Source organism: Solanum tuberosum, unplaced genomic scaffold (genome assembly GCF_000226075.1).
Source record: "Solanum tuberosum cultivar DM 1-3 516 R44 unplaced genomic scaffold, SolTub_3.0 scf00102, whole genome shotgun sequence".
In the NCBI taxonomy this organism is placed as follows: Eukaryota; Viridiplantae; Streptophyta; class Magnoliopsida; order Solanales; family Solanaceae; genus Solanum; species Solanum tuberosum.
This window is the reverse complement of record NW_006239028.1, coordinates 1,048,141-1,062,211: the sequence shown is the minus strand read 5'-3', so window position 1 is coordinate 1,062,211 and position 14,071 is coordinate 1,048,141. Positions and strand designations below refer to the sequence as shown.

The 14,071-nt window shown below is 31.8% G+C and overlaps 2 protein-coding genes across 2 annotated transcripts in view; one reads left to right on the top strand and one right to left on the bottom strand.

The window, feature by feature from the left end:
- Positions 1-1,765: 1,765 nt before the first annotated feature.
- On the bottom strand, positions 1,766-2,211 carry LOC102585721 (histone H2A.6-like). The gene is made up of 2 exons (XM_006348921.2): positions 2,020-2,211; positions 1,766-1,948 (listed from the first exon to the last, which is right to left on the bottom strand). The coding sequence occupies exons 1-2, from the start codon at positions 2,209-2,211 to the stop codon at positions 1,859-1,861; spliced, it is 282 nt and encodes a 93-aa protein (XP_006348983.1). The 3' UTR covers positions 1,766-1,858.
- Positions 2,212-12,616: 10,405 nt separating this feature from the next.
- Positions 12,617-14,071, top strand: part of LOC107060879 (cytochrome P450 CYP72A219-like) — a 3,037-nt gene continuing 1,582 nt past the window's right edge. The window contains exons 1-2 of the mRNA XM_015309356.1: positions 12,617-12,816; positions 13,474-13,864. Coding sequence (XP_015164842.1) covers positions 12,617-12,816; positions 13,474-13,864 — 591 coding nt within the window. The remainder of the gene's footprint in view (positions 12,817-13,473; positions 13,865-14,071) is intronic.

Here is a 14,071-nt window from a genome sequence, read left to right as displayed (position 1 = left end):
GAGGTACTTATGCATTTTCCCCTTATATTATGTTAACCATTCATATAATAATGACATCAGTGAATATTTTTTCAATGTTGAATTGATAAAATCATATTTAAAACTAATAATTGAATATTTTTTCAAAGAAAGCATTTATAAAAATATTAGGGAGAAGGCACAAGTACCTCCTAGATTATGACCAAAATCTCAGAGACACACCTTAACTAAACTAAGGTCCTATTACCCCCCCCCCACCCCACCCCTGAACTCATTTTATATATAATATTGTACACCTTTTGGTTTATGTGGCACACTTCGTGACTCCACGCAGTTGAGGTGCGTGAGGTATATTTGGATACCATGCAAGCCAAAAATTAAGGTGTACAAAATTACAAAAAAAATGAGTTCAGGGGGGTAATAGGACCTTAGTTTAGTTAAGGTGTGTCTCTGAGATTTCAGTCATAGTCTAGGGAGGTACTTCTACCTTTTCCCAAAATATTAAGTGATAATTTGCATTTGAATAGTGCAAGAAAAATATATTTCAAATAAATACATAGGAAGTTTGTTTAGATTTTAGGCTTCCAATTGAAATTTCATTTTAGGCCTCCGATTACGTTGAGCCACCTAACCATTCCAATAGAGCCCACTCAGGTGGAACTAGACCTTCAAAAAGGAGGCAATCCATTCAGCTGTTCAAAATGAAATGGCTCATGGTACTCAATAAGTAAATTAGACTGGGAACAAAACTAACCTTTCTGTAGTAGACTGAAATAGTTTCAATATAATAAGGAATTATGATAAACACAAAATGCAAAATGGTCAACAAGAATGATCTGAGGTTTAATATCCAAATGAATAATCCTTTTATTTGGCAACAAATTAATCATAATCCTTTTTTTTGCAATAAAATCATCATAATCCTTGAAAGCAATTAAATGTGTCAGCATCATTATTCACCGTTGATTTGCTCTTTCATCCAACGGCGTATAAGTTCAATCCTCATGATTGTCTCTCATTGGCTGGGTTATAACTCCTGTGGGCTATAAATATCTCCACCGCTGATTTTCTCTTTCATCCAACGGCGTATAAGTTCAATCCTCGTGATTATCTCTCATTGGCAGGGTTATAACTCCTGTGGGCTATAAATATCTCCACCGTTGATTTTCTCTTTCAACGGCGTATAAGTTCAATCCTCGTGATTGTCTCTCATTGGTTGGGTTATAACTCATGTGGGCTATAAATATCTCCATTGTTGATTTTCTCTTTCATCCAACGGCGTATAAATTCAATCCTCGTGATTGTCTCTCATTGGCTAGGTTATAACTCCTGTGGGCTATAAATATCTCCACCGTTGATTTTCTCTTTCATCCAACGGCGTATAAGTTCAATCCTTGTGATTGTCTCTCATTGGTTGGGTTATAACTCGGGTGGGCTATAAATATCAAAGTTGGATTGCCTTAGGAACTCACATACACACAATAATTCACTTTTCTCTCGTTTCCATAGATCAAAAAGCAAACCCTTTTTTTTTTTGCAGTAGAGGAAAAATAACAAATGAGCGGTAAAGGAAAAACCCTTGGTTCCATTGCTGCAAAAAGGTCTCGTTCCCGAGCAGCAAACCCGATCTCCAATCCCAATCGGTTGTATCGCCTGATTCCTAAAAGCCAGAAAGTATGCTAAATGTGTTGTGTCGAAGCTCTGGTCTTCCTTGATGTTGTGCTTGAAGCCTTGAGCACCAGGTGAATTTCACTACTATTTTATTTTTTTGATATCTCATGTTTCTGAATTTTACATATCTGGATTGTTTGTAGGTGCTTGAATTGGCTGGAAACGCGGCAGAGGATAACAAGAAGACGAGGATCATTCCAAGGCACATTCAGTTGGCTGAATCAGCCAACTGAATGCGCCTTGGAATGATACTCGTCTTTTTGTTACCCCTCGCCGTATTTCCAGCCAATTCAAGCACCTACAAACAATCACAACTATGTAAAATTTAGATACTTGAGATATCAAAAAAGAAATATTAACTAAATTCACTTCAGCTGCAAGGTACTCGAGCATAGCAGCAAGGAAGACCAGAGCATTGGCACCGACATGTTTGACATACTTTTCGACTTTGAGGAACTGGGCGATATAACCAACTGGGAATTCGAGACGGGCTTTGTTGTTGCGGGAATGAGACTTTTTTTTTGTAGAAACGAAACCAAAGGTTTTTCCTTTGCCTGTCATTTTATTTTTTCTCTACTCCAAAAAAATTGCTTTTTGATCGATGGAAATGAGAGAAAAGTGAGTTGTTGTGTGGATATGAGTTCTATGGCAATCCCACTTTGATATGTTATAGCTCGAGTTATAACACATCCAATGAGAAGAAAATCACAAGGATTGAACTTATACTCAATTGGATGAAAGAGCAAATCAACGGTGGATAATGATGCTGACACATTTAACCGCTTTAAGGATTATGATGAGTTTGTAGCCAATAAAAAAAAGAATTATGATTAATGTGTTGCCCAAGAAAAAAGGATTATGAGAAGTTTGTAGCCAAAAAGAAGGGGATTATGATAATAATCTTTTTCTTTGGCAAACAAACTCATCATAATCCTTTTTTTTTTGGAAAGAAATTAAACATGTATAATCTTCCTTTTAGCAACAAAGTCATCATAATCCTTGAAAGCAGTTAAATGTGTCAGCATCATTATCCACCGTTGATATGCTCTATCATCTAACGACGTATAAGTCCAATCCTCGTGATTGTCTTCTCATTGGCTGGGTTACAACTTCTGTGGGGATATAAAATATCAAAGTCAGATTGCCTTAGGAACTCACAAACACACAACAATTCACATCTCTCTCGTTTCCATCGATCAAAAAGCAAAACTTCTCATTGTAATTCCCACACACGGTTGGATACCCGCAGTCTCCAATAGAGTCTGTCAATAGATCATCCCTTGTCCAAGATGATCCTTCCCAGTGATACAACCCTTAAGTGTCCATCAGCCTCAAATTTTATGAATCTACCTGGTTCTTTACTTTTGAATAATATTCCTTTGGTGTAGAGAATAGCAGAAGAAAAGTATAATCGAGAAACCTTCTGCTGGCCCAAGATCGTTAACTAAGATCAAAAGATTCAATTAAGAAAAGGAAGTAGGAGAATGTGTATTTTGAATAAGAAAACTTTGTTATGTTCTTTAATTGCTTTCAATTTAGGTTGAATACAAATGACAATGATCATCCCTATTTATACTTGTGTAGGGATGATTCTAGAAATTATTCTAGATACATTTTCAAGAAAAATCTAAATAATCTTATCTTCTAAATATCTAACAAGAATCTAGACTATTCTATACTTTACTATAAATATCTAATTATCTACAACATCTACACATTTCTTAGATACTACACTAGGCTTTTCTAGATAAATCTCGAAGAACCATTGGACTATTTTCAGCTATTATGCAATTAAAATGCAATTATCTCGAAGAACAAAAAGATTTGTTATACCTAATACCTTCAGTTTGATTAGTATCTGTCTTAGTTCGACCCTCTCCAATCAACGTGAAGAGGGGCCTCATGGAAATTTCTCCAATATATTAAGTAACTATTATCTTACAAATTTTGTTGACTTCTACACTCTTTTCCAACACCTCAATATTGACTAGAGATGGCAAACATACGACTCAATGGAACTGATGGTCTAAAATCAAAATGCAGTTTCAAATCATATATCATATATCGCATATCATATCATATCATATTATATTATAAGTGGGAAGAATTCAAGTCAAAAGTTGAATTACGGTTTTACCCTCCTATAAATTAAAATGTTATAATAAGTTTAATTAAAATAGTAATGACTTTTGAATTTTCTTAGATTAATTCCTATATATATAAATATTGTTATTATTATATCTGATTAATTAAACATTAAATAGTAATTATATTAATATTATTATTATTATTATTATTATAATAATAAAAGTGGGTAAGTATATTTTTACTCTTATAAACTAAAAAATTATAAATATAGTTTGGCACATCATTAATTCATTTATACCCAAAAACTTTTCTCATCATTATCATTTCATTAAAAACTAATTAACGGCTCTAGATCTCTTTGCTTCAACTTCATTCCATTTATTTGTTTTAAAAAAAGAATTACTAACCGTGCAATTCTAATTTTACTCGAAATTTAGTTTCGAAAATCTATATATAACTATATAGTTGGGAAATGAAAATGGTGATTTCACACCTCCAAAGCTCAGCATCTATATATATGTTCTTCTTTTTTTTTTCCAGATTTTTTTAACTTTCATCCGTATTTCAATAAAATTTCAATTTTCAAAATGATTTTCCTAATCAAAATGATTACAATATGATTTATGAGTCTTAAATAAGGGAAGAGGAGGAGATTTTGGAATTGAATTACATCTTGCCCTATATACAATAATTATATCTTAAATAATGAGAGGAAGAGGTTCAATTTAATTTGATAGAGTAGACAACTTTAATGACTCAAAGAAGAAAAGACAAAATAAAGTTGGTAAGGAAGCTTAGCATTGAATAAGTTAAAAACGGCTTCTCTGGTAAATCCTCCCTGGCCTCCTCCTCATTTTTCTTCACAAATTCAATGAGATCTCTTTGTATCATTTTGCCAACCGTTACTAGAAGTACATATACCATTATAAGTATAAATTATATCTAATTTGCTATTTATTTTTGTCCTTTCCAATTCTCTACTTGACCACTCAACTTTTAATCTAATTGGTCTCTGAGTTCATTCCAATTACATTATGGTAGTTTTTAAATCTTTTTCCATCTTTAGAGAATTCCGTATCACATATTGAAATTAAATTGGAGTAATTATCAACGATGACGATGATATTATAGTTCTCTTTCTATTTAATTCCACGAGTTGATGGAGATATTTGGTAAGTTCTTATTTAATAGATTCATTATTACTTTATAGTTCGTCTACGATTTTCGCTTGAAGGTTATTTTTATTGTTGCAATGATAATAGTGTGTTACAAGCATTTTTCTATTCTCTGTTATTTTTCTATAGAGTAGAAAATGTGGTCAAAAAGTTCTTAATTGCATTAACATTTACACATATCATTTACATATATTATACAATACTTTATAAAAGTCGACACCAAAGTGGCAAAGTGTTAAATCACTTCCATCATTTTATCAATTTTCTCATCTTCTCTCTGTCAATTCTCAACGACAACTACAAGGCTCGGGTTATTTTTCCCCATATTTTCTGCTAATTCCCTACCATTTTGAAACTTATACTTAGTGAGATTACGAATAATATAATGGTTAATTACTTTTTCCCTTTATAGTAGATTGCTTTACTACTCTAATATAACGTGAATTGCTTTATTTGTACTTTATTATTAATATTTAATAATAGTTGGCTTAATATTATATTCAACATGTTACTTTGTGATTTAAGGATGTTTGTGCATGTCTCTTATAACTTTTATGATTTTGAATATCACAATAATTCTCTTTCTTTTTAAATTTAAAAACATGTAATCTTTTTTGCTTTCGTAAACTACACGAAATCAAATGAAAGAGAGAATTCAAACATGTACTTTGGTTATACTTCTCTTATCCTATTTTATGGGTTGTAGTAGGAATAACTATTAAAAGATGCCATTCAAACAAGAATGTTACAACTTAACATGGCTCACACGTGCAGCGCACGTATCCATGACTAGTATCATATATATATATATATAAAAGAGAACCTTAGGCCCGCCTATGTGGCGCCACCACAAACCAGAATTCCTTTTTTATATATATTTACAAAAATATCATTCCCCTTTCATGAAAAGATGTGAAATTTATGAAAAGTTGTGACTTTTATGAAAAGTTGCGACTTTAATTAAGAGTTGCACCTTTTATGAAAAGTTGTGACTTTTATGAAAAGTTGCGACTTTAATTAAGAGTTGCACCTTTTATGAAAAGTTGTGACTTTTATGAAAAGTTGCGACTTTAATTAAGAGTTGCACCTTTTATGAAAAGTTGTGACTTTTATGAAAAGTTGCGACTTTAATTAAGAGTTGCACCTTTTATGAAAAGTTGTGACTTTTATGAAAAGTTGCGACTTTAATTAAGAGTTGCACCTTTTATGAAAAGTTGTGACTTTTATGAAAAGTTGCGACTTTAATTAAGAGTTGCACCTTTTATGAAAAGTTGTGACTTTTATGAAAAGTTGCGACTTTAATTAAGAGTTGCACCTTTTATGAAAAGTTGTGACTTTTATGAAAAGTTGCGACTTTAATTAAGAGTTGCACCTTTTATGAAAAGTTGTGACTTTTATGAAAAGTTGCGACTTTTATGAAAGGTTGTGATCTTTCCGAAGGGTTGCAACTTTTCCAAATAGTTATAACCTTTCCGATAAGGCACAATAAACATTTGTTCACACTACCCTTTATTGTCTATAAGTAGAGGGATTTCCTCTCATTTTAAAACAACGAAAATTCTGGACCTCTTCTTCTTCTTCTTCTTCACAATTAAATATTTGTGTATTTTGCTCCTGTTGAGTGACTCACTGACACCATTGCTTATGTTACAGATCCTGATATGTATTCTTACCGTCATTAAGTTATGCTTCTGTTATTAAGGATAAATGATAAGATATAATAATTTTTATTTTCCTTTACATTATTAATGATTGATAGATTTAAATATTATTTTATAAATTTCATGATATCAAATTTCCGCGCGAAGCGCGAATAATTTTACTGGTTATTTAATAAACAAAAAACATGTTTAGATATGTCTAGCTAGATATGCCCTTCATTGATAGTTTAGCTTAAATATATTTTTATCGTTCTATAGTTAGTCCAAATATGCCCTCCAATAATTTAAGGGCATATTTGAACCAATTGAGTGACAAGGGCGTATATAGGTTAAACTATTAACTAAGGACATATTTGAATATTTTACTTCACTCTATCTAATAAATGCTAACTACAACTAACAATCGGGGAAAGCTGTCCAAGTAACCGACCCCTTCACAATAACTAGTTCATATATTACAATTTTTGCATTATTAATTATACATTATTACTAATTTCCATATTACAATCTCATCATTACTAATATTTATATACATCAATAATCTTGTATCAAGTTAAATACATATCCAAATATAAATTTAATTCCGAATATGTATTGATGAATATCTAGTATATAGAAGATTTGTTTTTTAATATATAATAATCCTCTTTGCCGGCCTTTATAATTAGTTTTTCTTTCTTTTTTCTTGCCAGCCTGTATATTATTAGAATTCGTCCCCTATTGGTCCATTTGTTGGCTATTAAGTTATATTATTATTCAGAAATAATATTCTCAACTAAAAACTAGAATTCTTTTTGGAAATAAATAACAATAATATATTGAGTGAAATTTTATAAAATGAATCTGGAAAAAATAAAGTATTGTATGTAGACTTTACAGCTATCTATAGAGGTAATGAGACTGTTTCTAAAAAATCATCTACTTAAATAGCATTAGCAATAAGAGGAACAAGTTATATTTTTGCAAAATATCAGATCAATACTAAATCAAAACATAATAATAATAATACTAATAATAATAATTAAATTGCGTGCTAACCTCTTTAAATTAGTTTCCTTTTTAAAAATTAAAAATTAAAATTTCGAGAATAAGGTTCATTATTGACCATTTCAGAAGATAGTGTCTACAAATAAAACAAAATTCCGGTTCTAGTGGTCACATCCCCTTTTTGTCCTAAATAGCTATACCTATTAAAATTTTTATTTTATATTTAATGAAATAATTTGTAATTATAAATATAATACTTATTTTAAATTATACATTTTAATTTTTAAAAAAAATTAATGACAAGGGAAACCCGCAGTCGCTATCCTTTGATCAAACGGTACTATCTAAATTTAAACGTAATGAATACGCATGTGTAATGGAATGAGAATATTCATCCCAAGTGCAAAAATTATACTTCATTTGTTTCACTTATGTGTCTTATTTACTTTTTAGTTTGTTATATAAGATAGTCACAAGATCCAAGAATTTTTCTTTTATATTACACATTTTTTTGTTTAAGGTAACAAGATAATTAAGAAGTTTTTCTTATTTTTCTTAAAATTTTGTATTTAATATATATATATAGGGTCAGAGGTGATCTATGTATATTCCATTCCAAAACAAAATAGTTAACCATAGAGATGGAAATAATACTTACCTCAATTGCAATATCAATTTGTGCAATTTTTCTTGGGATTTGTGCATGGAGATTCTTGAATTGGTTATGGTTAAAACCAAAGAAATTAGAGAAATATCTAAGGCAACAAGGTCTAAATGGAAACTCATACATACATAGATAAGAGACTCAAAACTAACTGACTGACTGTCTATTGAAGCCTCTAATATACTGAGATGGATGAGGGGACAGACCCCGCAACATCCTACTAGAACAAAACTAAGTACACAAAATAATTGAGTCCTCCGGAATGCAAGGAGGCTCACCACAGACTCTGGAGTGCTCAGCTGGATCAACGACGTGCAGGATGCTGATCCGGGGTACCTGTATCTGCATCATAAGACGATGCAGGCCAACTGGCATCAGTACATGGCATGTACGAGTATGCGAGCTGGAAATACTAAACCACAACTTAAGATTTAAGGGAGCACAAGAGAACACTTACCTTGACTTTGAACGACTCATGAATAACCGAACTCAATGTAAAGCAATAAGACACATGCAATACATATAAAGCTTGTAAACAATGTAAACAACTTAGTTTGTGAAGGATAAAACGACAACAAACTCAACTTTACTTATATGGAAGAAATATAGCTTTTGTGGGAGGTTCTTTAACCGACAACCACCACTACGAGCCTTAGTGATGATACAACGTTTTACCTTACGTTGCCAAAGGACCATCCTATACCTTGCCATCGATATAGGACCTTACTTTTGCTTAGTGGATCCACTAGCCTAATCTTACGTGATCATCTAAAAAGAATGATACGTCAAGTCCCATGTTGGCGCATGGTTCTTATGGAGAGTTGAGTTTAATATGAACTCGCGTCTCCAAATCGGTGCTCGATACTACTCCCAAAATGCTTTTGACTCATAAGTGTTTTAAACACATCTTTCTTTAAATGAGATAATTACTCAAAATCTAGCCCAAAGGCTCACTTGGAAACGATGTTCCTTTTCTTGAAAACTAGCCCTAAGGCTCTTTTGGAAAACATGATTCCTTTCTTACTTAAATGTAAAAACATTTAGAAACTTCTTTGGGAAGTACATAGTTCCCTATTAACTTTGGAGAAATGGACTCAACTCATTACTCCTTACTTTGCTTGAACTCTTTACTTTTGACTTGACTTGAAACTCTTAACTTAACTTAAGACTTGATACTCTTAACTCGACTTGAGACTTGAAACGACGTTAAGACGTTCAATAACGACTCTTTGAAAAGCTTTAACGACTTGCCTTGACTTGCTTAACTTCTAAGCTTGGAGCTAACTTCACTTGACTTGGAATCTAATTTTCTTGAATTGAATTATGGATTCAAGGACTTGATTGGTGTTTGGAAGGACCTCATGATGTTTAGGAATGATTTAGAAATGATTTGGGATAGCCAAACTTAAGAAAATCTCCGAATGATTTGGGAATGATTTGGGACAGCCAAACTTAAGAAAATCTCCGAACATAATTTCTGAAAACAGTGGAGTCCGCGTCCTGTCCGCGGCGCGGAGAAGATTTTTGTTCTCAGAGGGAACAAGTCCGCGACGCGGACGTGCTCCTCGCAAGCTGCCCGACTTTCTCCTTCACGTCTCCAACTCTAAATCCTCTAACCTCAAAGGTTCCAGCCCCAATTCACTTAGAAACATGAAATCCCTCAATATTCAATAGATTTCAACTCAAAAACACAATCCAATCATGTCCCAAACCAACAAGAACTTCTACACAACCCAACTACAATTTCAACAACATTAACAACACAACACAACTAACAACTTTAACAACAAAGCCAATCCTTTCTTGATAAGAAAAAGGGGCAAGGTGTGTGGGGGAAAGGATCACCCAACACTAAAAGCTCACATACCTTGGTAGGGATCACCCCCGACGAAAAATCCACGATGATCTTGACGGAACTTGCTTGATCTTCCTCTTTCTTCCCTTCTTCTTCTCCTTCTCCTTCTTCTCTTCTTCCTCTCTTCTTCACTCTCAAAGCCCTAGCCTTCACTCTCTTAAAATGGATAAATGATCCAAATATCAGCCTAACACAACAATATATCTTCAAAAGAAATAGCTAGGGAAAAGACCAAAATGCCCTTAATGATTCCCGGACGGAATTCCTTGTCAACTGCCCAACTTTCAAAGGGCATATCTCACTCATACGAACTCCGAATCGAGCAAACTCAGTGGCGTTGGAAATATCGTTCCACGAACTTTGCAACCATAACTGGAATTCCACCTAACTCATCCTGAGCTAGAATTTATGGCTGTTCAAAGTTGGCCAAAAATTCACATTTTCCATACTTAGCCAAAATTTCCAAAACTTTAAAATTCTCTCCAAAAAATGAAAATTTCTAATTCTAAGCCTCTTCAATTATTTCGTATTGCCGGATGTTACACAAATTATTTTTTGGAGACTTGAAAGAAGGTTATATGATATCTAAAGAAGCAAAGTCTAAACCAATGAACTTCTCTCATGATATTACACAAAGAGTTTCTCCTCTCCTCCATAAAACCTTCACCAAATATGGTAAGTATAACTCAAAATTTGTCAATTTCGATATATTGTCAGATCTCTCTATAACAATAATGTTTTACTATAATAATCAAGTTTCTTTTGGTAACCAGTGTTTCTATTATGTTATGCCGGCAAGAAACATATTCAAACAAACGATACTGTTATAAACTATATACACAACTTATTTTACCATATATTCCATATCATTTGAAAAAATTACAAAAATCTTTATTTTCCTCACTCTCTCTCTTATTCTCGAATACATAACTCTTAAGCGATGATCAAGGCGCAAGCATCGGGACATGTGTGTTTGTGTATCAACAAAGGTAATGTATATTGGGAAAGGTGCGTCTTGTATCAACAAAGGTAATGTATCGAGACATGATGCATCGGGACGTTGAGTGATGTATCCGAAATCCTTAAATTTTAAGAAATTTTTGTAATTTGAAAAAGAGTATGGATATGATGTAATTAGCTCTTAACACTATAAAATTTGTGTAATTTTTTTTTTAGACAAAAAGCCAAATATTTTTAAAAAATTTCATATTATTAATTTTATTTATTATGAATTATTATTTGTAGTTATTTTTAAATAGTTTAACACTAATTATTTCAGGTAAAATTGCCTTTACATGGTTTGGACCCAGACCAGTTGTGTTAATCAATGATGCTGAAATGGTGAAGGATATTTTCTCAAAACCTTACATTTTTGTGAAGCCAGAGAATTATCACATAATTAAGCTACTAATTAAAGGATTAGCAACAGCTAACAAGGATATTTGGTCAAGACATCGTAAAATTATCAATCCTGCTTTTCACCTTGAAAAGCTTAAGGTTAGTTAATTTATACACCATCTGTCCTAATTTAAGTGTATTAGTCTGACTAGTTACAGATTTTTCAATTGTATGATATTAAACTAAAGATGTGTGTAGTCTTTTTAAATTGTGTAATATTAAACTTGCCATGTTTATTAGTGTTGAAATTGAAAAACTAAGTAAGTTTTGGACCGGATTTGGATGGGTTAAAGAAAAGGATATTTACAAAATTAAATAAATTAAAAAATATATTATAATGGAAAAATAGCAAAATTATATTTTTTATATTGATGATAATTAGGTTAAAAAGAAAATTTCCAAAGAAAATTAAAATAAAGAAAGACAAGTATAATATGATAAACCACAAAGAAATTAATTATGAAATCACACTTGAAGAGAGGTTTATGTAGCACTATCCTTTTAGTTTTTTTTAGCTATAATAATTTTATGAGAAAATTAGTTTAACCTGAGTGACTTTAATGATACAAAATAAACATAAATGACTTTAGTAGATAATTTGTTATAATCGAGTGACTACACATATTATTCGTTCAATATTGTGTGATTATCTCATCTAAAAATGTAAGTCGTTAAATGAAATTAAATATATTATATAAGCATAATTCATAAATGTGCCCTTTAACTTGGCTCAACTGATATCTATGCCCTCCAACTTTGGATGTACACAAGTAGACACTTCAACTATATATCCAAAAGTTAAACAAGTAGACACATGTGTCCTATGTGACATAATACATGTTGGAGCCATGTAGGACGTAGAACAACCACGTAGGATGTCAAATAGGACGTGTGTGTCTACTTGTTTAACTTTTGGATAATTTAAGTGTCTACTTGTGCACACCTAAAGTTGCAGGGCACAAATGTCAGTTGAGGCCAAGTTAAAAGGCATATTCTTTTATATATTTTGTTATATCTTCAAATATGAATAAAACTCTCAATTGGATGCACCTATGTTTATTTAATTATCACTGACAAAGTTTTATTTATTTAATATTCATAGATTATAGTACCAATATTTTACTCATGTTGTTATGACATGGTGAGCAAATGGGAGAAAATTGTCACAGAAAATGGATCATATGAGTTGGATTTATGGCCAAATCTTGAAATTTTGACTTCAAATGCACTTTCAAAAGCTGCATTTGGATCAAATTATGAAGAAGGTAAAAAATTATTTGATCTTCAAATGGAACTCAGTGAGCTAGTTATGAAATCATTTCCCCTTCCAGGAGCAAGGTAAAATTACCACTACATACATAGATTGTGTAATATATAATTTACGAGGTTAAATTCATGTATAATCATTGAACTTTATTCACTGTAACAGTAAAATTATAAAATTACTTCCTTCATTCCATATTAAGTTAATTTTTGTAGGTGGTTTTCTACACCCTTTTAAGAAAAAGTAGATTAAGTACATAAATTAGAATCTAGTTTTCCATTTTTACCCTTATTAATTATTATCAAATTTATGATTAAAATAACTAAATATTAATTAATCACTAATTCCAATACTAACTAATGAAGGGTAAAATTGGAAGAACACTCTAAAAGTAGTCTTGAAAATTGAACAATTAAGTTAATTTGAAAAATAGAAAATGCCTCAAAAATTAACTTAATATGAAATGGAGAGAGTATTTTGAAGTAACTTAACTTTGTATACTAGTATAACAATAAAGTCACCTAACTTTACACACTATATCAATAAATTAATTTTGTTACTTAATGTGACAAAAGAAACTTATAATATATAGAGGCAAAATTTCACTATTTTGATAATGTGACAAATTAATTTTGAAACTTCACAAAAATAGTAAAAGAAGTTCAATGACTATACGTGAAATTAGTTGTCCTTTATGTCGATTGATAAGTTTATTTTTAACTTTACTATAGTCTTTTACCGACTAAAACAAATCGAAGGGTGAAGGAGATTGCTAAAGAAGTGAGAAGTTCAATCGAAGGTATTATTACTAAAAGGTTGAAGGCAATGGAACGAGAAAATGCTGGAATTAGTTATGATGATTTACTTGGAGTATTATTAGAATCGAATTCGAGGCAAATTAAAGAAGGTGTAAACAAGAATTTGGGGATGAGTATAGAGGAAGTCATTGAAGAATGTGAATTTTTTTATTTTGCTGGGCATGAATCTACTTCAGTTCTGATAATGTGGGCATTAATTTTATTGTCTAAGCATTTGGACGGGCAAGAACGTGCTAGACAAGAGATTTTACAAGTTCTTGGTGGCAAAAAACCAGACTTTGATGATTTATCGCGATTAAAAATTGTAAGTTTTCCTTCATTAAATTTCGGTGTCAAATTAAGCCCATAATCATATAATTGTCACTCAACTCACCTAGACTTGGGCGGGTTGAACTTAATCTACATTCCATTTGTTCGTCATTTTGAGCATAACTCAAGATAGTTCATATGGGATGTGAGGGTCGCTTAGTTGGTTAAGGCACTCTGAATCCCAATCCCATCCCCCTTCCCC